Source organism: Camelina sativa, chromosome 19 (assembly GCF_030686135.1).
Source record: "Camelina sativa cultivar CO46 ecotype springtype chromosome 19, ASM3068613v1".
Lineage (NCBI taxonomy): Eukaryota > Viridiplantae > Streptophyta > Magnoliopsida > Brassicales > Brassicaceae > Camelina > Camelina sativa.
This window is the reverse complement of record NC_141898.1, coordinates 10,193,072-10,216,968: the sequence shown is the minus strand read 5'-3', so window position 1 is coordinate 10,216,968 and position 23,897 is coordinate 10,193,072. Positions and strand designations below refer to the sequence as shown.

The following is a 23,897-nucleotide window of genomic DNA, read 5'->3' as shown; positions in this document are numbered from 1 at the left end:
TAACATGACTACTGCTAGAAGGATCGGCTCTAGGAAGAAGTACAGTAGTGATGCTGTAAGAGATGCTTCTGAAAGACTTGGAAAAAGAACTAGAAGATATGTGGCAGCGGATAGCGAGGATGATTCAACAGCTTGTCAAAAGCTTGGTTCGATTAAAGTAGAGAAAAGGAGTGAAGAGGATGATGAAACTGTAAGCAATCACTGAAGACAAAGGAGATTCTTTATGATTTTGAGGTTAACATGATTGGAAATACTGCAGGGAAGAAGAGTATGATCGATGGTGAGGAACGTAATGAGACGCAATGAGAAGTTGTGCAGAGAAGTTAAGAAGGAAGAAGAACTTGATGAAAGATTGAAAAAGAGAAAGCTTGCAGTAAAGGAGATAGAACTGAAGCTTTAGTCACGAATTGCTGAGACGGAGAAGACTTCGGCCATGATTGGAACGGAGACGCACATTGTCTTAGTCTTTGATGGTTATGGTTTGTTTGTTTTGATTAAGTTTCCGTTTAAGTTTCGGTTTAAGTTTCATTTGAACAAAACAGTCTCACACATATAAAATCTGAAATGCAATAATTTCTCTTTCTTATTAAATCTGAAATGTTTAAACATTTATACTAATCAAAATATTTACTTAAATGCAATAAAAAATTTTACTAATCAAAATTTTGTAAACATATATCTGAAATGCAATAATTGAATTTCAATTAATTTGGCACAAATCAATATTACAATTAATCATTTTCCCCATTTATGAATTGTACTTCTATTGTAATATGTATTATGTTTTGTATGTTTAAAAATTAATTAAATGCAATATTTTCCCAATTTTTATAAAATCTTAAATGTTTAAACATCTATACTACTTCTATTCTATTTAATTTTTTTAAATTTCAATAACTATATTTTAAAAAATAAGAGACTCAAAATTATATACTACCATTGGAGGAAATAATTTTAATTAGGAGATCAAAGTTTCTTATTTATAAAACAGTACACAATATATTTATAAAATATTCAAACAGTAGATAAGAGTCTCAAAATTAAAACCTACCATAAAAGTTGTTTGCACAAAAAAAAAAAAAAAAACTAGAGAGTAGGATGTGTAGGGAATTTGTGAAGGATGGCTAAAAAACACTCTGCCTCTCCCTATTACTCTCTCTTCCTTTGTGTCTTGTACATTTAAAATTAGATAATGGAATTTCAAATAGAATTGGTTGATGGGAAACTAATACATATATGAAAACAAGGAATAAATGATTCATTGGTGGAATTAACATGAAGAAAATGGAGCTAACACGCGACAACAAAAAACACTAATCAAAACAACAATTTGAAAATCAAAACAAAATAAAAATTCAAGACCATCAGTGAACCATTTAACGAATGGTAACGAAGACTAGCAAATTCATCAAAACACAAATCAGGAAAGAGCTTCTTGATAATGGAAAAGAAGAATCAGATTTCATCGTTTTAGTCCCTTTCTTACGATCATCGACTCCACCACCAAGATCATCAGCACTAACATCAATCCCTTCGTCAGTCATATTGTACTTTGTCAAAATAGATTTCTTCATTTGAACCCCTTTCTTTTGAGCTATAACTCCATCACCGTTGACTTCGACATCAGCACCCACATTAATCCCACGGCTCTTAGATTTCCAAAACACACTCCTGAATCTCACTCGAGTCTTCAGATCCAACCTGAAAAGTGCCGACCCATTAGGCAAAACCGCTCGTAGAACCGTCTGGTTGTTCAAAGGCAATACTTGACCCCACTTCCTGGCCTTCTTCTTGTGCCCTTGGTAGAACTTCGGCACTGTGTAGTTACCAACAAAGACAAGAGTAGAGGAATTGGTCTTGGTCATCGTGTTGGTGGTGAAGAAGGTAAGGTGGACATCGTCGTAGTAGATTCCTAGGACTTTGTTTGGATTGTCACAACGAACCATGAAGCTGAGAGTGGTATTGTCACGTGAGTTCAAGGTTTTGTTGAGGGCGGGAACGTAAAAGTTTTGGACTGAGCATTTGGGTTTGCCGGCACGGAGATAGAGCCATATGGCGAGACAAGAGAGACCAACTATGAAGATGAACTTGAAGAAGCAGCTACAACATTTTTTTCCAAGTTCTTCTTCTCGATCCACCATTTTTTGTTTTCAAGATTTTGATACTTTTTTTTTGGTGAAAGATGTTATATAGATTCTTGTTGAAAACTTAAATCTCGACAAAGTAATGGTCACTATAATATAGTGAGAAAGATATATAGTAGATTTCAACTTTTCATGGCACAAACAAAATTGATATTTAACAAAGACTAGGGACTATTCCCAAAGCAGAAGTCATACTAAATATATATTAAGCACACTTGTTTATTCTACGATGCGATTGGTTAAATATTTTAACTTGTAATTTAAGTTATTGCCGTACTGACAAAGAAGAGGTAAGATAACAACAACCCCCAAAATATTGCATTATCCAAATATCCCCTTTTCTTCTATGAAGCATGTGATTTCTATTGACCTTTGGTCGATCAATTTTGTAAGAAAAAACAATACATAAATGGTTTATTCGTTACGGCAATAAAAGTATCAAATGATCTAGTAACTTTATTTGAAATAACTACATAAAAAATTCGTAAGTGCAGTGTTCCCTTTCCATATATGAACGGTTATATATATTCACTGTTATATTTCTATTATGTACATTTTTTTGGTGGTACGTTCATTGATTTGAAGCCTCAACATATATATAACTGAATCTTGTACATTTAAAAATGGATATTGAATTCAAATAGAATTTGATTGATGGGAACTAATACATAGTTGAAACAAACAAAAAAAAAAAAACAAAGGGAATAAAAGATTCATTGGTCGAATTAATATGAAGAAAATGGAACTAACACACAACAAAAAAAAACTCATGATAGAAAGAGTCAATAATTAAAAATCAACAATATGAAAATCAAAATAAAATTCAAGGTAAACCTTCAATCAACGAATGGCGAAGAAGACTAGCAAATTCATCAAAACACAAATAGGGAAAGAGCTTCTTGATAATGGAAAAGAAGAATCAGATTTCCTCATTTTAATCCCTTTCTTATGAGCTTTAACCCCATCACCGTTGACTTCAACATCAGCACCAACATCAATCCCGTACCTCTTGGTTTTCCAAAACATAATCCTGAATCTCACCTGAGTCTTCAGATCCAACCTGAAAACCGCCGATCCATTAGGAAAAACCGCTCGTAAAACCGTCTGGTTGTTCAAAGGCGAAACTTGACCCCACTTCTTGGCCTTCTTCTTGTGTCCTTGATAGAACTTAGGCACTGTGTAGTTACCAACAAAGAGAGGAGGAGCAGAGGAATTGGTCTTGTTCGTGGTGGCGGTGGATAAGGTAAGGCGTACATCGTCGTAGTAGACTCCTTGGTCTCTGTTTGGATTGTCACAACGAACCATGAAGTTGAGAGTGGTATTGACTCGTGAATTCAGGGTTTTGTTGAGGGCAGGAAAGTAAAAGTTTTGGATTGAGCATTTGGGTTTGTCGGCACGGAGGCTGAGCCATAAGAAGAGAGAGGTGAGACCAGCTGTGAAGATGAAGCTCAAGCAGCAACCACAACAGCTTCTTCCACGTTCTGTGTCTTGATCCATTTTTTTTTTGTTGTTTTCAAGAATTTGTTTTTGTTTTCTTTGTCTGAAAGATGACGAAGATGTTATATAGATTCTTTGCTTTGTTGATTGGATGATATTACAAGTTGACTCAAAAGAGACGACCCGGTAGGACACACACACACACGCGTTTAGCCAAAAAGAGATGCAAAATAAACTAATGAACGTAAGAATATAAATGGGATAAGTTAAATAAATAAAGCATAAAAAATTGGATTATATAAAAGGACCAAACCTGGAAATAAATAGGGACGTTAAATAACAGAAAACCGAATCTTTCTTCCATTTCTATTTCTGTTTTCTTTTGAGAAAAAGAAAAGCATTACTGAAATGAAATTTAACACCAAGAAATAAAGTGTAAGAAACTCTAAGTTAGTTTATGAATTAAAAAGATCTAACAAAATTGGTGAGCCTAGTGTTCTTTGTTTTTTGTTGTTCGTGTTGTCAGTGTGGCCTAGTGGACAATTTATAGTCTCGACTCTCGACCATATTATAAAGATATTGTATTTATCATATGGTTGCATTTGGTTGGGGGAAAATGAAAATAATTCCGACTCAAAATGACCTGGCCCAAAACTCTTTGACTAAACTGTATACTGGTCGAATTGGATGGGCTCTCATGCCTTAGAACCTGATTAGCAACACTAATCATAATTAAAATTTTAGTAACTTATTTAATATAATTTGTAAGTGCTACATTTTCTAAGAAATTTTATCTCATCACCCACACCCATTCTTGAGATATAAACATCACAACCAATGGCAATGAGGAATCCACACTATATGTAAGCTTTGTTTGCTAAATTCAAGCTAGAAATTTCTAGGTAAATCGATTTAATTGATAATTATATAATTCAAAGACTATTATCGAATAGAAATTGAACCAAAAAAAATAACAAACATATGATATGAATATATATATATATATATGTGATTTAAATTACTTAAATTCTATTAGACTGATCTTTATACTAATAATAATCCATATTTCGCTTTATTCTTGAAAAGTCAAAATTTCTGAAATGAAACTGAACTAGAATCCAATTTGTTCTGGAATCCACCGAGTAAATAGTTTGTTATATTTCGAAAATAATCGAAGCGGTTTTTTTAGTTAAGAAACAAATATGAAAACTCTCTCTTGTGTCCAAAATTAGCAATTGCCTTAACACACATTCTTACATGTCTCTCCGCGTGACCACCAAATAAAACCAGAGGCCCATATTAAGACACCTTCTTTTCCAACCATCTTTGTTTCTTTGATTTTTTGATCTTTATACAGATTCTTTACACTAACCCTTAATCGTTGATCAATCTTCGTCTTTGTTAAAAGGCTTAGTTGATTCCTTGTTTTGTTGTTTTTCTTTCTCTCGCTGCCTTGCGGTTCGTGTAATCACAAGGCGGTGGGGAAGAAGGAAGGAAAAAAAATTGAAAACGATGAGGGTTATCGAAGTTAGAACAGGGATGAAGATACCTTGGGATATACGCTATTCTCTAAGTCTATTGGTTTTGTTATCATCAATTCTTGTTCTTTGCAACGGCCAAGATTATGGAACCCCGGGCGAGGACGGAGCAGGAGGAGCTGAGCCTACGCCTGAAATGGCGCGTTGCAACGGTATTTTCATGAGCTACAACTTCGGTAGCCGCGAAAGAGAGTATCCGCACGTCAAGAACGTGACCGCGCAATCGTGGGCGTTTAAAGCGAATGCGATGATTGTAAACGCCGGTAAGGAAGAGCTAAAAGGCTGGCAAATGTTCATAGGGTTTCGTCACAAAGAGCTGATCGTTTCTGCGACCGGTGTATCTCCTATGGACGGCGATTATCCTCTGGACGCCAGCAATGGAACCACGTTCATTGGCTCGCCAAACACGGATTTGAAAACCTCCATTGAAACCGCCGGTGATTTCACTCAGATATCTACCAATATCGAGATCACTGGAACTCTTTTCGGGGTTGCAAAAGGGGCCACACCCATGCCAAGAACTATTAAGCTCACCAACGATGGTTGGGAATGCCCTGCCGCTACAAGAAAAGGTTATATCACAATACTCACAATTCGTTTTAAATGCATATGCAATTTGTGAATCAAAATCTTTAAATATTACTATTTGATTTTTTAAAACGGTTAATGTGATTATAAAACGGTGAGTTTTGTTATCTTGCGCAGGAGGTAGTATGCACGTTTGTTGCAAGAGAAACCCTAAGGTCAAGAACAAGACTGGACCAAAGACAAAGTTTGCACCGAGAAGGAACGGTGATCTGAGCATAGTCTACGATGTTCTGCAATCGTTCGACAGCAACTACTTAGCCCAAGTGACCATCGACAACGATAATCCGCTCGGACGATTAGACCGTTGGAACCTAACATTTGAATGGATGCGAGGAGAGTTTATAAACACTATGCGAGGAGCTTACACTCACAAGAAAGATCCATCTGAATGCCTTTACAGCAAAGCCGGACAGTATTACAGTGACTTAGATTTCTCTAAGGTCATGAATTGTCAGAAGAAACCAGCCATTTCTGATTTGCCTCCTGACAAGAAGGACGATGAAGTAGTGGGAAAGCTACCTTTCTGTTGCAAAAACGGAACTCTCTTACCACCTTTAATGGATCCTTCGAAAGCTCGATCGATGTTTCAGTTGCAGGTTTAGTATTCTCTTTTGTTGAAATATGTTACAATTCCGCAGAATTTTTGGGGTCTTCAAGTTTTTGTTCTCTCTCAATTTGTTAGGTTTTCAAGTTGCCTCCTGACCTAAACAGAACAGCTCTGCACCCACCTCAGAACTGGAAAATCGACGGTATTCTCAATCCGCAGTACAAATGCGGGCCACCGGTTCGGGTCGATCCATCTCAGTTCCCGGATCCTAGCGGTCTACTGGCTATAACCTACTCAATCGCCAGCTGGCAAGTGGTCTGCAACATAACCAAACCCAAAGCACAAGCCTCAAGATGTTGTGTATCTTTCTCTGCCTTTTACAACAACTCTGCAGTTCCTTGCAACACTTGTGCTTGCGGATGCAACGACATTGATACTGACACTTGCGACGCTCACCGTAACCCTCTCCTCCTTCCTCCAGACGCCCTCCTTGTTCCGTTCGATAACCGAACCCTAAAGGCTAGAGCTTGGGCTAAACAAAACCACATGCCAGTACTAAAGAAACTTCCTTGTCCGGATAACTGCGGAGTCAGCATTAACTGGCACGTTAGCACGGATTACAAAAACGGTTGGACCGCGAGGTTAACCGTTTTCAATTGGAGAAATTTCGCGTTCGAGGATTGGTTTGTGGCGATGGATATGGGAAAAGCGAGTCCAGGATATGAAAACGTTTACTCCTTTAATGGAACACGTGTTCCACCAAACAATCGAACTGTTATCTTCCAAGGCTTGCGTGATATGAACTATCTTGTCGGTCAAGTTAACGGAACAAATCCATTAAGAGACCCTCCCGTGCCCGGAAAGCAACAATCTGTTATCTCCTTCTCCAAGAAGAACATCAAAGGACTGAATATTCCAGGAGGCGACGGTTTCCCAACTAGGCTTTTCTTCAATGGAGAAGAATGTGCGCTTCCAAAACATTTCCCGAAGAAGAGTTCAGGACATAGACGCGGTATCAGCGTCTTCATGTCCCTTGTTTTTGCAACTGTCGCGGCTTTTGCATTAATGATGGACTGAAGAGATAACTAAACTTAGCGATCTTGATCAGTTTTTTTGATCTTCAACTTCTAAAGATTGGTGTTTTGATGATATTGCTGAACAGAGGAAGGATCAAAAGGAGCAGATGTGGAGATATCTTTGTTATATGATTTGATCTAATATGGAAAAAATATTCACAATGTTGTATTAATACTTTTGTTTGGTCTATAAAAGTATTAAAGTGTATGTTGTTCTTTGGTAATCCCGAAATCTCAGAATAGAGTTCGCCTTTTTTTTGACATGAAACAGATCTTTCTATTAGTCTTTTGATTTGGCAATGTTGTGAAATATTTCTTCGTTCTTGAAGATCTCTGTCGGAAAAATAATACTAAAAAATATATAAATCAAAGATTCGGAAGCAAAGAACAAAAGCCATTGACAGAAGCAAGTCACATGAGATTCCAAAACTGAAACACTTCTTGGCATTTATGCTTTGCTTAAAAGTTGAAAAAGACAACAAAAAGCTTCTCTGCAACATTTCCTCAAAAGTTTCACCTTTATATAATAAACCCATTTGCCTTTCATCATCTCATATCAAACATTATACCACACTAAATATTATTACCTACATCTTCTTAAAATCTCTGGTTTTCTTTACACGTTGGTTTTTCTTCTCTTCTTTTTAGCTTACGAATGGCCCTAAACCTAAAGAACATGACGTATCGTGGGTTCTGTCTCGTGTGTTTGCTAATGATCGTTAACAAAGCCTACGCTAGAGAGTTCACAGTCGGTGGAGGGAAGGGTTGGACCGTCCCTTCTGGTTCTCAAGTGTATGGTCAATGGGCAGAACAGAGCAGATTCCAAATCGGTGACTCTCTGTGTAAGTTTTCAAACTGTACTAATACTATTCGATTCGATAACAGCATCCATAGTTTCTCTCAAATATGGCACAAAAATTTATACAATTGCAGTGTTCGTCTACCAACCAAACCAAGATTCAGTGCTCCAAGTCACAAGAGACGCTTACGACACCTGCAACACGGACTCACCGACCGCTAAATTCGCTGATGGCAAAACTTCATTCACGCTAAACCACTCTGGGCCATACTATTTCATCAGTGGAAACAAAGACAACTGCAAGAAAAACGAGAAGCTCGTGGTCATCGTTATGGCTGATAGAAGCGGTAACAACAACACCACATCATCATCACTGCCCTCTCCAGCCCCGGCTCCCTCAGGAGAATCTGCTCCCTCTCCCCCTGTCTCGGGAACCTTTGAGATGAGCCCAGCACCTATGCCTACTACGTCTCAAGAAACTCCAAACAATGCAGCTACTTCTTCATCCTTCGCCGCTGCTTTTCTTGGGGCTGCTCTAGCTTCCACTCTATTCCTACAATAAGAAGTTTCTCCTTTGTCTTCCCTTTTTATTATGTTTGGAGTCTTTCCCCTTTCCCTCTTTATCCAAGTTCGTGTCAATTGGTGTTTGTTGTTTGATTTTTACCCATTTGTTTCTCTTGTAAATGAATAAAAGTTCTATTTGTGTTTGTTTTTACTGCTATGTCATCTTAATACATACAAATGGAAGGAGAAAAAAACAAGGCAGGTATTATATTACCAAGAACCATAATGAAATTAAGATAGTGTCAAACAAAAATTCTCTGTTTTCTAGTTTTCTCTGTAGAACAGCTATATGAAGTAAACAGTCTGAGGTTCTTCTATGATTTTATAGATTAATGAAAATTTCTAACCTCCAGTCCCCAATCAAATGTTTTTCCCGAGTTCGACCTTTTTTATTAGTCTTATTGTATTGTGGAAAATCGAATCTAGTATTCCCGCAACCTGAAAAAAAAAATCCACAGGCAAAATCCGAAATTGGAATCCATGAGAGTTATCAAGAATCAAAGTAGACCGAGAAAATACTAACCGTGAAAACACCACCAATAATGGCACACAGATTTGTGATGAAGTGCGAAAAGGACTTCGGGTCTTCGGTTATCAAGATCTGCAAAAACAGAGCAACCAAGGAGTAATTATAAAGAGGCAAGTGAATTGAGACATTTGCGAGAGATATTTTCTCTTTGTGTGAATGAGGACTGAACCTGCATGGGAGAGAGCTCAAAGTGAAACTTTGCCACAGGTAAGTAGTAAGTCTGAGCCACGCTGCTGTGAGCGGTGTATTCATATTCCTCTATTACTGAATGTTCTTGACCGGATCTTCTTGTAGTAACCTCTGTTTTGACTATTTGAAGGTAGTGTTCGATCTGTATACAGCGTTCAGAAAATGATTTGATAAGCGCCAGTTATAGAAAATTTGACGAAGGTTCAAGACACTAAATTCATATGATGGGTTTTGCGACTTACAGTAACATTGGCACCAAACTCATGTTGATTTATGAATGCCTTTCCATCCAGCCTGTCATGGCTTTGGCCAAGATATGGCAACAACCGCTTCATATCAGTCAGCAACCTCGAAGAAATCATCCTCCCAAATGAAAGGTGGGAAACAACATGCGACATGTTCATTTGAGAAGAATCGAATGAATGAGCTCCTGAATGAGCTGAGATAACGAGGTTTCCTGGAACCTAAAACATACAAAAGACAAAATTCCAGTACAGAAAAGCTAGCAAAAATATCAAACATGCCATTAAGTTTTCACTTATTTCAGTCTGAGTTACCTTCTTTACACGTACATAACCTTCAACTCTACACCCTCCTGTAACTGGTGCCTTTTTAAGATTTTTTAAGGTATCATTGGATATACCACCCAAAGCTACCTTGTGAGTCTCCGGGTGGATAGGTGCGACCAGTCCATCCACCATCTGAAAGAAAGAAAATTATTGTAAACGTTTAGAAGAACATGTTTACTATTAACTCACAACGCGCCAATAAGATATGCTGTGCATAACGGTGTGTGTTTTAGTATATACAATTCACAGACAACTACACAATTTTATATAACTAGACAAAGTGACAAATACACACATACACATAGATGTGAATATTGACTCATTTATTCCTGATACTGGAACGGAATTTTGATTTCTCTACCTTAACTATACTCTCTGTGTCCCGATCTCCATAGTAAGATTCATGTTCGTGGTGACCGTGGTCCTCTCTGAAAACAGCAAAGCAGGAACACTTTCATAAGAGCATACACACCAACAGATATGTGGTTCGTAAACCCAAAGATAGTTTAAGAGGAAAAGACGAAAAGAAAAGCATTTTAAGTTCTGAACTAATTTACGTGATGATTGCACATGTGCCAACATTTGACTGTATGGGGATCACAATTAGGAGACATATACTACAATTTTTCGTCACATTGATACATAGGATTAAGAGAAGACATGAAGAATTATAACTAAGCTACTGGCAGTTTAAACATCATATCAGATGGTTTCTCACCTAAGGTCACTGCCTTTGCGGAAAATACGAATAGATGGATAGCCTTGTATGTGATTCCTGAAATTACAATCCAAAATTAATGTTAAGTCAAACGAGAAATTAATTAAAATGACAGTCACTGCTCCCCCAAGCATTCTTAAACAGCAGGCATAAAAAAGGTGAGCGAACAAAAATACGCCTCTTCTTGTAAATAACTCATAAATCAAGTAAGAAACGAACTAGCTTTCTTCAGCAAGTTCAGAACAAGTCCTCAAGTTTCATATCAGCCAAAACAACAGGTACATTATAAAAAATCATCAACTTCATAGTACCTCTTACATAGCGCAGGTTCTTCCGTGCAATCAACGTTTGCTAGAAGAACACGGCCATCAGTTTCAGGATCATATCTGCAGCAGAATAAACATGAAACTATTCAGAAAGTTATCAGCTATTGACATTTAAGAATTCAACAAGTGCCGAAGAGTCTATCACGTACTTTTGTTTGATTATATTAGCTGCTTTCTCCCATGAAGGTTTCTGCAGCGCATAGCAGTATATATAAAAGAAACTAAATCATAATTAAACATGACAAAGTTTTTAAACGTCCAACAGGTATCAGACATACATAACGCCCATAAAAGATACAAAATATTTTGACTAACAAAAAGAGTTTGTCATGGAATTCCTAACACAAAATAACAACAGATTTCCCTACAAAAATGACATGTCCATGGATTACACATATAGTGATTACAAATATTAACAATACCAGTCAATAACGAATTAAGGTAGATTCTTTCTCATTCATCAAGCAGGTAAAACAAGTTATGATGAGTACATCCAGAACTGGACCATTAGTGGTTTCATACCAGAAGAAAAAGACCATCGCAATTTCAGAAAATTGGAAAGTTTATAAGAAGCACAAGAAATTACAAAGAGAATTACCAGGCGATTACTCCAGTAGCACCATGGTGCATTAAAGTTAACCACCAATATTGGAAAGCTGCATAAAAATTCAATTTTATGTTAATCAATACCCTCAGACAGGACACTTAATGGATGCAAAATAGAAAAGAAGCTGTACTCACTGATGTGTAAATGATTCAAAACTACCACTGGTTAATGGTATAGCACCATCAGGGAACTCTTCCTTAGTTTCTTCTCCATGGTTAATGAGATGTAATGTAAGGCCAGAGTGGAATTCTGCGCCAGTGGACCTTAAATTCGGATCAATTGGAAACTTTCGAATTGTCTTTGTTATATTCAACCTATTCTGAAATATTGAACACCATAAGTAGATTAACATTAAGGCCGTACTAACTATAAACAATATGCAGGGGATATATATATATCAAAGCTCGATAAAAGGCAAATAGTCCTGCTTTTGGTATAATACATAAGAAGTTCGGCACAACTGGAAAAAGGGACTCAGGGATTAGGCGATAAGGTTGAAGTTTCAACTACGTGATAAAACCTTTGCAGATAATTTTCTTTTTGTTTTTTTGCAGTAAGACAGTATTATTAAGTCTTCCCTAACTTTGATGAAGATAATTATTACTAATCGAATGAAATCAATAAACATCGGATTAAACCCATATCAACATTGTACAAACCAACTCAAAATGCTAATATAGATAGCATATCATATAACTAAAAGATACATTCTCTAATACTGAAGAAAGTGTCAAGATTTAAGCTTTTCCTTTATCACGAAACGCATTCTCAATCAGTGAGAATGAGAGATGATCGGAATAGAAAGAGTAAGAGTTGCGAGGTAGAAAGAAGACTTACTGTTCCCAACACGTCACTCACATCAACGGATGCAAATTCACACGAAAGAGCAGGAAAACTACAAAACAGGTAGGGGAAACAAAAACAAAGAGTCAGCTTATAAAGAAAAAACCATTCACCATATTTCCCCCTTTTATATGATGATGAATCGAGGATCTAATAACTGTGTAATTTGGGCAAAAGAAAAAGTCCTAAAAACCTGATGTTGAAATCAATGCGTAAGAAGTCCCCATCAGTGCTCTTATCAACTATAACAGATGTGGTAGTGTTGACTTCCAAATAACTACTCAGCTCCTTAAAAACCCATAAAAAAAAAAAAAAAAAAAAAAAGATGATATTTTTATTTTGTGTTCAGACTATACAAAGAAAGGATCCAAGAGACATTTAGGAGAAATTTTAACCATTCCAAACAAGAACACCATGAAGAGAGCAGCTACAATGGATAACCCAGCGCCTGATAGAGATGCCTCTGTCAAATCTCTCGGAATTTTCCTGAAAAAAAAACAAACAAAAAATCAGATCATCCATCAAAACGACATTCGTAGTAGCGAAATTCAGAATGATAAAAAGAAAATGTAGAAACATGCTTTGCTATCAGAAGCCGTTATCGGAAAAATAGAATGTGAAAAGAGAGAGGATCGGACCTGTAGAAATCAACGGATTTGAGTTTGGTTGAGGAAACCATGTCTCTCGCCCGATGAAGAATAATAAAACAGGAGCTATCGTGAAGAAGAAGACTGATTGAGATAAGAGAGAGTAGATCTCTAGTGAGCGGAAGAAGAAGAAGAAGAAGAAGAAGAAGAAGAAGAAGAAGAGCTCTCTCTCTCTCTTTCTTCTCTCTATGAAGAATAGATGATGAATGATGCGGTCGTGATTCCTCGTTTTAGGAAACCATTTTGCGTTTCAAATCTGCACCCTTTTAATTACTAACTAATCAATTTTTTAATTTTATTTTAATTACAATCAAATTGTTCTTCCGTTAACTTTATTAAATAAGGAGGATTAATGTAGACAATACTAATTTTTCCCACTGAAATATGTAAATAAAATTTTACAATATACAAAAAAATCTTAAAAATTAAGTAACATTTTAAGAAAAAAAATCTATATAATTTTTATAAAGTGGTATCTTGATATTTCTTTTTTTTTTTTTTTGAAGTTAAATCTACATATAATCCTAATAAAATGGTATTTTTAATTAGCTACAATTAAATTAATTACTATTTATTTACACTAAAGCTGAACCAGAGAATGTTTTTGGACAAAGTTATTTGTTGCCGGATCTTATTTTGTCCAACAGAGGGAAACTTTTTTTTTTTTTGGTCAAACAGGGAAACTTATTATTTTGGTTTCTTCAATAACTCCAATATCTCTGAGTCAGAGTCGGAGAAAATAACTCCCAAGGTGACCCACCACCACCAGGAGTGTCAAGTGTGACACAGATACATCTACTAGGCTAAAGGTTGTTGGCAATATAATTTGGATGGTTTTTTTCTAAATCGGGAGATAATTCAGTCGTTGGATTACAAGACGTTCCAAATATATATACACATAAGTAATGTGATTGTGTGTATACCGTACCAAAATCCATAAACATTGTGACACACATGGAGTCATGTTAACTCTTTATTACACATGTTTCAGAAATGATTTACAAGTAGTCTTCATTACTGTCAATTGAATCTCCCTCGCACTTTTGCCTTGGTGCATTTTATACATACAATTACAAATAATACATTTAATCCAATCTTCCTTTTCACTACATTTACTTAGTCGTCCATTCTATAGATTTTATAGAAAAGAATCAGAAAAGAAAAATAATCACGATAAAAAAATGAAAAAATATATGATATTCAAAAACACAATCGAAGTTTTTTTCAACCAATATAGTTAGACAACATCGACAAAGGAACTAAACAAAGTCCTCTCTTCTTCAATTCTGCGCAATATTCTTCATATATTATCCCATTTTTACTCAGTCCTTTCTCCTATAAAAAACCGTAAGAATGTTGTTAGAACAATTAAATTTTTTTGAAAATATACATTAATATGTGAAGGTCGTTGAAAGTTTCTTACCTCAGTTTTAGTATTGTTCATCACGGTTTTTACTTTTATCGTATTGTCTTCCATTTCACTACAACCCTGAAGAAACAAGCATATCAAAGAGATTAATTAGATAAAACCACGATTGTCAAAAAAAAAAAAAAATTAGATAAAACCACATGAAATATCATACATACATATAGCTCTGCATAAGTGTAATGTGTGTACTAAACTATTAATGTATGTATTATGAACATATATTAATTAAGATTGTCATCTTCGTGGACTAACCTTGGTTCTGTTAGAAGGAGATGAAGCCGTGTCTTCTTCGACAGATCCCATAGGAGACGCAGCATCTGACATCATCGAAGAATCATCGTTATGGCCTAATCCATCTTGGGTTTCAAAGTACATTGTCCAACTACTCTCTTCTAGACCCTCTTGTATTGTTCTCTGTTGATTAGAGAACACTGTTCGCCTCACGCAGTTGCTTAGTGCTGAGCTTTCCATTGAGATCACTTTGCTAGATAAGAGGCCGATGAAGAGTAGTTTGATATTTGTAGAAAGAAGATGTGAGAAGCTAAAAACGCTATCTAGACTTTTATTTGCCTAATTGGTTCTCTCAAATGTGCCCTCTATATAGTAATAAAGGAGGGAGGCAGAGGTCAAGAATGTTGTAGGTTTGGCACGATTCTGTCCCTTTGTTCTTATTATTCGTTTAACTATTCACATCCCCACATATAATACTATTATTCGTGGGTTTAGTATTCTATATGGCAGTTGAACAGATTGATTTCTTTATGTGCAAGAACAAAAGAAAGATACATATAAGGGGAGTGGATCACCTTCTTGTTGGGTAGTGGAGAATAAAATGTACACAACAACCTTTTTTTATAACAGTACACATCAACTTGAGTTTGCTAAATTTTTACTCTTATTAGTTACTCACAATGATATAAGATAAAAATATATATAAAGAACTGTTAATGGATGAACCGAAACGTATTTTAATAGTTTTCAATAAAACGTGTTATTTCCTATAACTCATTTGAACGAGATACATATACTAATTTCATTCTAGCTTATATTTTCCGTATGCTATATGCATATTAAATTTATCTTGATTTACCGGAAACAATACTATTGAATTTGCCTTGCGAGTTTAGGTGTATCATTTATAAGTATACAGAAATGTAAAAAGTACAACAATTTATTGATATAGGGAAACTTCTTGCAAACAAATTAAAAATATAGTTTAGTCAATGATGTGGAGACATGTAATTCGTGGGGAACTGGTACTAAGTGTCAAACGATAATATATATATGGTTTATAACGTGACAAGCAGATGATAGTCTTGATCTATTTGGAAAAGAAAAAAAACTCAAAACAAAAAAACCAGAAAACGTGATGAAGGCAACATTACACATTAGGCTAAAAACGAAATGATAAATGCATATATATTTCTAAATGTAGTCGGTCCACGTTCTCGAACCTTTATAGTCTGGCATGACAATTGTTTTATAATTGTTTAGCTGACGACAAATCAAGTAGATTATATTGCACTTTTAGTGGTGAGGTACGAATTCTTTGTGTAAATTTGTAAAGTTAGTACCGAAACAGATTTACAGTAATTGCCTCTTTGTTCGGCAATCTATGACGCATGGAGCTACGTTAGCTTACGTTTTGACATAACATAATTTGGACTTTGTCACAGTGAAACTGTATGACAATAACGAAGAAGGTGATGATGACCGATGCTGGCTGATATATCATATATGTGACAGTCTAGCTAGGATTTTGCTAATCATAAGATAATAATGACGTGCATGATGCATAACCAACATTTAAACCAGAAACAAAACGGATGGTAGATTACACTACATTTGTTTGTGCATGCTGTGAGAAATTAATTATTTCAGATATAAAAATATATATATTTTTGAACCAGAAGTATAATGTTCCATGAAGAATACAAAAATCGAAACTAGTTTATGAAATCATAATATATACATTTCACTAAAAATAATTATTTTTATGATTGGTAATTAATCATTAGGATTATGATACGTATCAAAAAGAACCATGATGTTTTATGTTAACATTAAACCCAAAAAAAAAAAAAAAAAGGAATCATGATGAACATGATGCTATATAGTATATACCATCGACGACATTGAATTGAAAATATTTGTTGTCAAACAGATTACATTTTTTAAAATGGGTCAAACAACTTAAAATTAATCATTTCGATTTTGTGACCCTTGTGTGCTCGCCCAATATCTTTTCTTCTAGAACATTGTTTTTTCGTTGTCAAATTAATTTTTCAATAAGATGTGAAAATATATAAATATACATCAAATTAAGTAAACCAGGAGACATAATTTGGGAGACAATGAGTTCTCACCCGACAAACGAAAGCTTTCTCTATAGCGAGCAGCCAAAAAAAGAAAAAACTAAATTTACATATGGGATAATCTCACTTGAGAATAGACAAAAGACAAGAAGAGCATGTGGACAAAAGACCAAAGCTGTGAGCTTCGAAAAATACAGTCTCATCCAACAAGTTCCTCGTACAATATTTTATATTTGTTCAAAGTTTTTTATTGGGTTCAAAGTTCCTCATACAATATTTTAAGAAGGAAATTGGATATTATAGTTTATACTTTATAGCATAGTGTTTTTACTTGTGGGCTCCTATGAAGGACAACTGGACAAGTGCTCCTTTTTCTAGCGGACTTATATATGTGCATGAAATAAAGGCAAGAACACCATTTTACAATTTCTATTGACTAAACCATCCAGACCAGCTCCAGTTAGATCTTGCGGCGAAGTGCAAAAAGCATACATTAAGGTTTCGACATGTTTTGTTTACTGATATTACTAATACGATTCTCATTAATCTTGTTGGCTTCTGTTCGTAGTACCACACAACAATAAAGCCTTATTTATTATAGTTGGTATAGACCACTTAAATATATATACTAGTATGAAACATCAAATCATTTTTACTTCATATACGCCCAAAATTAAATAATAAAAGGAAATAAGCTAGTAGTGGAATTTCGTTTAACATCTGACCACCTGGAAGATTCGATCGTAGTAGGAGAAAAATCATATACCAAACGTGTTGGCGTGTTGCCGATATTGAAACAACATATGCTATATGCTTTTCGAATCTTCACCCTATCATGTTGACATGTAGAATCGAGAAAGACATTTCTCATAGCTTAAGCTAACCGTATAATATATATATATATTCTCCGCAACAAGTGTGTTCAGTTAGTCCAAGGTGATTATGTTGTGTATTTGGTGAACAATATAAAATAAGTGTGATGAATGTTTAGTTTCCTCTACATGACTACATCATTCATGTATTACAAATAACACACTATATTTATGCATTACTTATTTTTGTAGTATTTATATTATGTCAAAAATTACATTGCAAATCAAAAACAATGTTTAGTTTTTCTTAAAAAAACAAGAAAATCATTTTAATTATAGATATGATTCGATGCAGCAAAAAAGAAAAATCAATAATAATAATAATATATCTCATTAAGCTGCACAAAATTTATGAAGTCTTCAGAAAAATCCAAAGCTTAGACTCTTCTCTTATCATGCTTGTTGTTCTTCTTCTTCTTCACGCCATCTTTCACAGTGATAACATCGACGCGGCTCATCTGAAGTTGAAACGCCGGAATAATCTTGCTTCCACAGCTACAATAACTCCCCGACCAGTCAAAGCTTCCAACCTTAGCGCTACACTTAGGACACAATAACTTCCCTTCAGACACAAAATCTTCCATTGTGTTCATCCATTCGATAGGCTCTACGAATATGGAAGTACATTGTTTCGGATCATCGGGGTTCTTGTTGCGAACCTCTCCTATCATGTTTTTGAACATGTCATCGAACTCTGAATCAGCCTCACCTGGAGTATGATCAATAACTTGCTCTTGAAACAACAAAATTCTCTTGCACTTCTTGCAATGGTACGTACTACCACTACTCTCATTCGACATTATTTCCGGATCAGCTCTCAACTTCAATCTATCAAATTTCTTATCCTTGCTATATAAGTAACCTAAAGCTTTTAGACGGAAGTGCTTGTAAATAGGGCTGGAACGGTCGACTTTGAAGTTCACTCTCTCAAACAAATCTAACTGTTTTAAGAAGCCAGGATTGGAACTAGCCTGAGCGCATTGTCTCAATGATGCTAAAGCTTCTTTCCCGAAGAGCTTTTCCATCCTCATAAGATACGCAATAACCATAGAAGCACTCCGAGATTGTCCAGCAAAGCAATGAACTAACACACCTTTCTCTTTGCGGCCAGCATCGATAAAATCCAAACAAAGATCGAAAAAATCAAGCAGATTCTCGCATTATTCATCGTCAGCAAACACAACCATTCGTGTAAACTCGAGATCTTTCCCAGTACGCTCAAGAGAATATAAAAGCTTACCTGATGGTAACGCGCTCTCCGTCGCAAACTCTTTGCCTTGTAATGAGTCTTGACCATCACCACCACCAACATACACTTCCTTGATTTCTTTTGATTCTAGTTTCACGTTACGCCATTCCTCGAAGACAGATATGGAAGGGTGGTGCAAAACCGTAAGAACATGTGAAATCTCAGAGCTACCATTCTTGAGAATCTCAGCAGCTGCGCATATATCGCCTAGGTATAGATTCTCCCTAACTAGGTCAAGCTTCTGCATTCTTTGATAACAAAAACCTAATTAAGACAATAAGAAGAGAGATTTACGGAATCCAAAACCTAATTCCACTAATTCCCAAATATTTCCTATTCGCCGATTTGTTTGTGATGATGATCAATGATCAATGAATAAACAAAATCACTCGAACAAGGGTTACTAGTTATATATACATGTCTACTAACGAAGACCTAATGGAACTCTAACTCCGTTAGCTAAGTTGACGCACACCGTCTATGATTTTTTTAATATTAAACCCCTCAATTTCCTTTTATTTACAAAAGACACCACTTTTAATTGAGTCTTTTCGTTTTGCTCTTCTTCTTATTTCTGAGATTATTTATTCATTGGGTCTCTCCTCTTCCCTCCGCCGAAGTAGTCACAGCTCCGGCAACCAGGTAAATTAGCCTCACCATCATTCTCTTGAGCCGTCGTGATACTCGCAACCCTTAATTATGCCGGAAACTTCTGAAACTAGTAATTCGACATCTGTAGATTTTAGGGCTTTGCTCCTCCTCTAGTTCTTGTAATGCGTTTCGGAACTAGGGTTTAGTGTTCTGTAGAGCTTACACTCCTTTTTCTTGTTCTGACCCTTGTCTCAATTTTTGATGATTCGGAAGGCAAAGAAGAGAGGGAACGACCTGTCTCAAGTAATGGCTCCAAGTTCAAGGTCACCTTCACCACGGACGAAGAGACTGAGAAGAGCTCAAGGCGAGAAGGAAGGTGGGAGAAGTAGAGAGAGAGAAGACGAGAGGCATGACGGTAGAGGAAGGGAGAAGAGAGACAGTAGGGATGGAGAAATGGGAAGAGAGAGGAAAAGACAAGGAGACACAGATAGGGAGCTTGGGGATAAGAGAAGACGCTCAGGGAGAGAGGAGAGTGGTGAAAGGAAAAGGGATGATGAGAGACACTCTAGAGCAAGGCATGAGAGGTCTACTTCACCGTTAGATAGGAGTCACAGGAGTAGTAGCAGGCGTTCACCAGAGAGATCTATTGCCTCAAGGCATGATGAGGTATTTCTGCGTGTTTCTTTAGCTTGGAGATGTTAGTAATCTCAGAATGTTTCTTTCTGTTTTTTTTACTTGGGAGTATCCATATTCTGCTTCAAAAGATAATGTGGTTGAAATTTGTTTAGCTTTGGTGTATGCTAGTAAAGGTTAGCCTCTACTGCTTGGTTCACTTAATAGTTTGTTTGAATCCTGTGATTTAGCTTTTCGCCTGAGTCTATAACTAGAACCTGCAGCCAGCTATTTTTGTGCTGCTAAATGACTATAGATAGTGTCTTTCATTCCCTTCAGCATATCCAGTAACGTCACTTCTCATGTTTCTTTTCTTTTAGTAAAAGCTCATTATATAGATTATAGTCGCTTTTGCAGATTTATTATTTTCTGCGAGCCACAGATTTTTCTTCAGTCATTTTGATTACCTTTTTTTCTTTTCAGGAGTCTATTGAAAGAAGGGGCGGCGAGGAGCTGTGAGTTTTCTTCTTATTAGATTAGCCTTTACACTTTTTCATTTTATTTTTCTCTTAACCATGTTATGGGTTTTCTACACCAGAAATGCCGAGGAAGATTCAGTCGCGAGGATGAGAGCAGTTGAAGAGGCTCTGGCAGCGAAGAAAAAGGTATCATTTCAAGCATCTATTGAATTTCAATTTCCAATGTCATTTTGAGGTTTCTTGGCTTATCCATGCATTTACACTTCAAAACCAATTTTGATATATCTTGGCAGGAAGAACCATCATTTGAGCTATCAGGGAAACTTGCTGAAGATACCAACAGATACAGAGGTGATATTTCTGATCCAGGCATTTGATTAAAGAATATCAACTGTTACCATCACCCTGTGGTATAAACTTTTGCCATTGTATCTTCATTGCCTGTTTGAACTGTGAAACATCTGCCTTTGTTATCAGGTCATATTTTCTTTATTTTGTATCATTTGTGTCTGTCATTGCGTGAAAGTTTTCATTGGTCAATAGTTAATAACTAAGGAGACTAGGAGCTTCAATATATAAGCATCTGCATTAGCAGCTATTCTTTTGACTGCCAATTCCGTTTTTGCTCCCAAGAATGGAGATGGAGGTTTATCGCATTAAATTTCACAATAGGCATGCTTCCGTGACTGATTGAATCCTTTGCAGGTATCACACTCCTCTTCAGTGAGCCTCCGGAGGCTAGAAAGCCCAGCGAAAGATGGAGACTGTATGTCTTTAAGGATGGTGAACCACTGAATGGTGAGTCTTTTAATCCTCTCTCATCTGTCGAAGTAGTGGTTCATTTCTCTTCTATGTATTTCACTTAAACTATCTTTCTATGGTGAACGTCAATTATTTGTCCACAAAATATGCAGTAAAACATGTAATGAAATTGATGCTCGAGACCGTTTGATAGAGTCTAGCCTTGTAAACCTATATATTAGCATGATTACTAAGAGTAGCCACATTATTACTTGATACTTGTCAATTTAACTACAATGAATTTTATTATGCAATGTTCATGGCTCTAATAGGAACAATAGCTTCTTTGATCTGATACGTTTGTGACTGGTTTGCCGTGTCGTTCTCGGTTTGAATTCTTGAACATTGTATTGTAGTTGAGTGACTATGTATATTAAGATTTAGTATTTTGTTTCTCATTTCTATTTGCTTCTAACTCATAAATCCCTGAATCAGTTTTTCTTGATGTGTGTGCTTTTTGTGCTTGTGAAATGTGTTGGATTAATAGAGCCTCTCTACCTCCATCGCCAAAGCTGTTATCTCTTTGGACGTGAGAGAAGGATTGCTGATGTTCCCACTGATCATCCATCGTGTAGCAAACAACATGCTGTTATTCAGTACCGGTAGGTTCCTGACGTGTAGTTATCCTTTTGAATAGTAAAATCTATGACAATAGATCTAATGAGAATAAGGGTTTTAAGGTTAACATATATCTCACTGTGAATGTGCTTTTTGCAGGGAAGTGGAAAAGGAGAAACCGGATGGAATGATGGGGAAGCAAGTGAAGTAAAAACCTGTTTACTCTTTCATTTTTGCTTTAAATTTGCACCTCTTCGGGCTTCAGGCTAAATTTTAATTTTCCATAATATCTCACCTTGCAGGCCTTACATAATGGATCTTGGCAGTACGAACAAAACATATATCAATGTAAGTGCTCAATTGTATTCCATCTTGCTTGCTTCTTTATCATGGTTGGTTCGAATGTTTGTAATGAGAACTTTTTTATCTTTTTCAGGAAAATCCTATTGAGCCACAACGATATTATGAGCTTTTTGAGAAAGACACCATAAAGTTCGGCAACAGCAGGTATTCTAATGTAGAAATCATAGTCGTACCTACTCGTTTTGTAATTCATATGTGCTTGTTTGTGCACATTATTTGGGTTAACACCTGATTTCTCCTGTTCTTGACATGTTTTTTTTTTTCTTTTGGGTGCAGCCGAGAGTACGTACTGTTGCACGAGAATTCTGCTGAGTGAATGGATTGAGAGTCAAGCAGCAACTGAGTATATCACAATATTAGATAGTTGCGTTTCTCAGGGATTTTGGAGATGTTTGAGCAGCTTCATGTCTGCATTCTTAGACATTATGTTAATAACCATTTAGAAATCTTTTGCGTACTTGTTTTATAACTATTGCTGATGAACGATTGGTAAGCGAAAAAAGTTAAACTTCTGGTATAAGATCAATCTCTACATTAAAGTTGCAGCTCCCTGAGTCTTTGGACCAAACTTAATGTAAAACAACTGAGATTTAACCTACAGATACACAAAAACAGACACACTTTCGTTGTAAGAAAGAGCTAACTCTGACAAAGAAATGACATATTTGTCAAGCCTTTTGAGTGAGGGATCCAAGGATCAAGTCACGGATCTCCTCGCTGCTGGCTCGGTCAAGAGCGGTTCTGCCATCAGCGTCCTTAACCGTGTAGTCAGCACCAGCTCTGAGAAGCTCTTCAATCTTAGGCTTGTCTCCTTCTGAGGCTGCTAGCATTAAAAGGATGTCGACAGGGTGAATATTCTGGTTGAGAAGAGCCTCCATCTTATCGTAGGTACCTTCCACCGCAAGCATCCCCATGTAGTTGAAATACTGCAAATCACCAATAAACGACAATAAAGTTATATCTAAAACATTTCCTCTGTTTTAATTGACAATTGCGTCTGCGTTTCACAACGCTATCTTCAACTACTTTCTGCAAATCAAGAACTTAGAAGTGAAAACAAACCTGTTCAACGTCGTCTCTGTCAAAATCGTCGCGTGACTGGCTGCCATAGATTCCAGCATTCTCAGCATCGACGCCATTCTTTCCAAACTTGAACCAGCAAGTGGCTCTCGACCCATTGGAGGGTCCGAGTCGGAGCCGGGGCTTTACAACCCGAGTTCCAAGAAACCGAGAGGGGAGCTTAAGTGAGGAAGAAGAAGAAGAAGAAATTGTGTTGGTGGTAGAGAAGAATAAGCTCGCAGAAGGAGCTCTGCATGGAATGGAAGCCATGGCTGCCTCCAAGCTTCGTCCTGGACTTTAATTGATAACATCCACTCGTTTTCGTTTTTTGATAAGCTTACTTGTTTTCTCATTGGTTAGTTTTCCACAATTGGATTGTTAGATATCTTGAAGAATACTCTATTTGGTGCAGAGGCTCCCTTTCTATGTAATAGTAATGTTAGTGCCA

General features: G+C 36.3%; 6 protein-coding genes and 3 pseudogenes across 7 annotated transcripts; 3 read left to right on the top strand and 6 right to left on the bottom strand.

The window, feature by feature from the left end:
- Positions 1–1,376: 1,376 nt before the first annotated feature.
- Positions 1,377–2,141, bottom strand: LOC104767682 (protein NDR1 pseudogene; annotated as a pseudogene).
- A 633-nt stretch (positions 2,142–2,774) lies between these two features.
- LOC104765948 (protein NDR1 pseudogene) lies at positions 2,775–3,751 on the bottom strand (annotated as a pseudogene). The gene has a single exon (XR_015591267.1). The product of XR_015591267.1 is annotated as a protein NDR1 pseudogene (transcript).
- A 1,017-nt stretch (positions 3,752–4,768) lies between these two features.
- Positions 4,769–7,598, top strand: LOC104765946 (COBRA-like protein 10). Its single transcript, XM_010489742.2, has 3 exons — positions 4,769–5,691; positions 5,825–6,303; positions 6,390–7,598. The coding sequence occupies exons 1-3, from the start codon at positions 5,094–5,096 to the stop codon at positions 7,329–7,331; spliced, it is 2,019 nt and encodes a 672-aa protein (XP_010488044.2). The 5' UTR covers positions 4,769–5,093; the 3' UTR covers positions 7,332–7,598.
- Positions 7,599–7,868: 270 nt separating this feature from the next.
- Positions 7,869–8,844, top strand: LOC104765945 (early nodulin-like protein 9). Its single transcript, XM_010489741.3, has 2 exons — positions 7,869–8,172; positions 8,264–8,844. The coding sequence occupies exons 1-2, from the start codon at positions 7,986–7,988 to the stop codon at positions 8,689–8,691; spliced, it is 615 nt and encodes a 204-aa protein (XP_010488043.1). The 5' UTR covers positions 7,869–7,985; the 3' UTR covers positions 8,692–8,844.
- A 33-nt stretch (positions 8,845–8,877) lies between these two features.
- LOC104765944 (protein disulfide-isomerase 5-3) lies at positions 8,878–13,433 on the bottom strand. Its single transcript, XM_087502443.1, has 15 exons — positions 13,113–13,433; positions 12,870–12,960; positions 12,668–12,762; positions 12,469–12,526; positions 11,766–11,950; positions 11,623–11,680; positions 11,174–11,214; positions 11,010–11,084; positions 10,699–10,755; positions 10,342–10,408; positions 9,969–10,112; positions 9,654–9,875; positions 9,392–9,553; positions 9,217–9,294; positions 8,878–9,131 (listed from the first exon to the last, which is right to left on the bottom strand). The coding sequence occupies exons 1-15, from the start codon at positions 13,151–13,153 to the stop codon at positions 9,054–9,056; spliced, it is 1,452 nt and encodes a 483-aa protein (XP_087358569.1). The 5' UTR covers positions 13,154–13,433; the 3' UTR covers positions 8,878–9,053.
- Positions 13,434–14,081: 648 nt separating this feature from the next.
- On the bottom strand, positions 14,082–15,271 carry LOC104765943 (vascular-related unknown protein 3-like). The gene is made up of 3 exons (XM_010489739.2): positions 14,803–15,271; positions 14,545–14,610; positions 14,082–14,456 (listed from the first exon to the last, which is right to left on the bottom strand). The coding sequence occupies exons 1-3, from the start codon at positions 15,019–15,021 to the stop codon at positions 14,346–14,348; spliced, it is 396 nt and encodes a 131-aa protein (XP_010488041.1). The 5' UTR covers positions 15,022–15,271; the 3' UTR covers positions 14,082–14,345.
- Positions 15,272–18,001: 2,730 nt separating this feature from the next.
- Positions 18,002–19,322, bottom strand: LOC104767680 (putative inactive dual specificity protein phosphatase-like At4g18593 pseudogene; annotated as a pseudogene).
- Positions 19,323–19,544: 222 nt separating this feature from the next.
- LOC104765940 (FHA domain-containing protein DDL) lies at positions 19,545–22,929 on the top strand. The gene is made up of 11 exons (XM_010489735.3): positions 19,545–19,628; positions 19,851–20,243; positions 20,673–20,704; positions 20,788–20,854; positions 20,962–21,019; positions 21,374–21,466; positions 21,957–22,071; positions 22,187–22,234; positions 22,330–22,375; positions 22,464–22,534; positions 22,667–22,929. The coding sequence occupies exons 2-11, from the start codon at positions 19,884–19,886 to the stop codon at positions 22,704–22,706; spliced, it is 930 nt and encodes a 309-aa protein (XP_010488037.2). The 5' UTR covers positions 19,545–19,628; positions 19,851–19,883; the 3' UTR covers positions 22,707–22,929.
- LOC104765942 (protein LHCP TRANSLOCATION DEFECT) lies at positions 22,881–23,874 on the bottom strand. Its single transcript, XM_087502368.1, has 2 exons — positions 23,453–23,874; positions 22,881–23,316 (listed from the first exon to the last, which is right to left on the bottom strand). The coding sequence occupies exons 1-2, from the start codon at positions 23,717–23,719 to the stop codon at positions 23,059–23,061; spliced, it is 525 nt and encodes a 174-aa protein (XP_087358494.1). The 5' UTR covers positions 23,720–23,874; the 3' UTR covers positions 22,881–23,058.
- Positions 23,875–23,897: the final 23 nt, after the last annotated feature.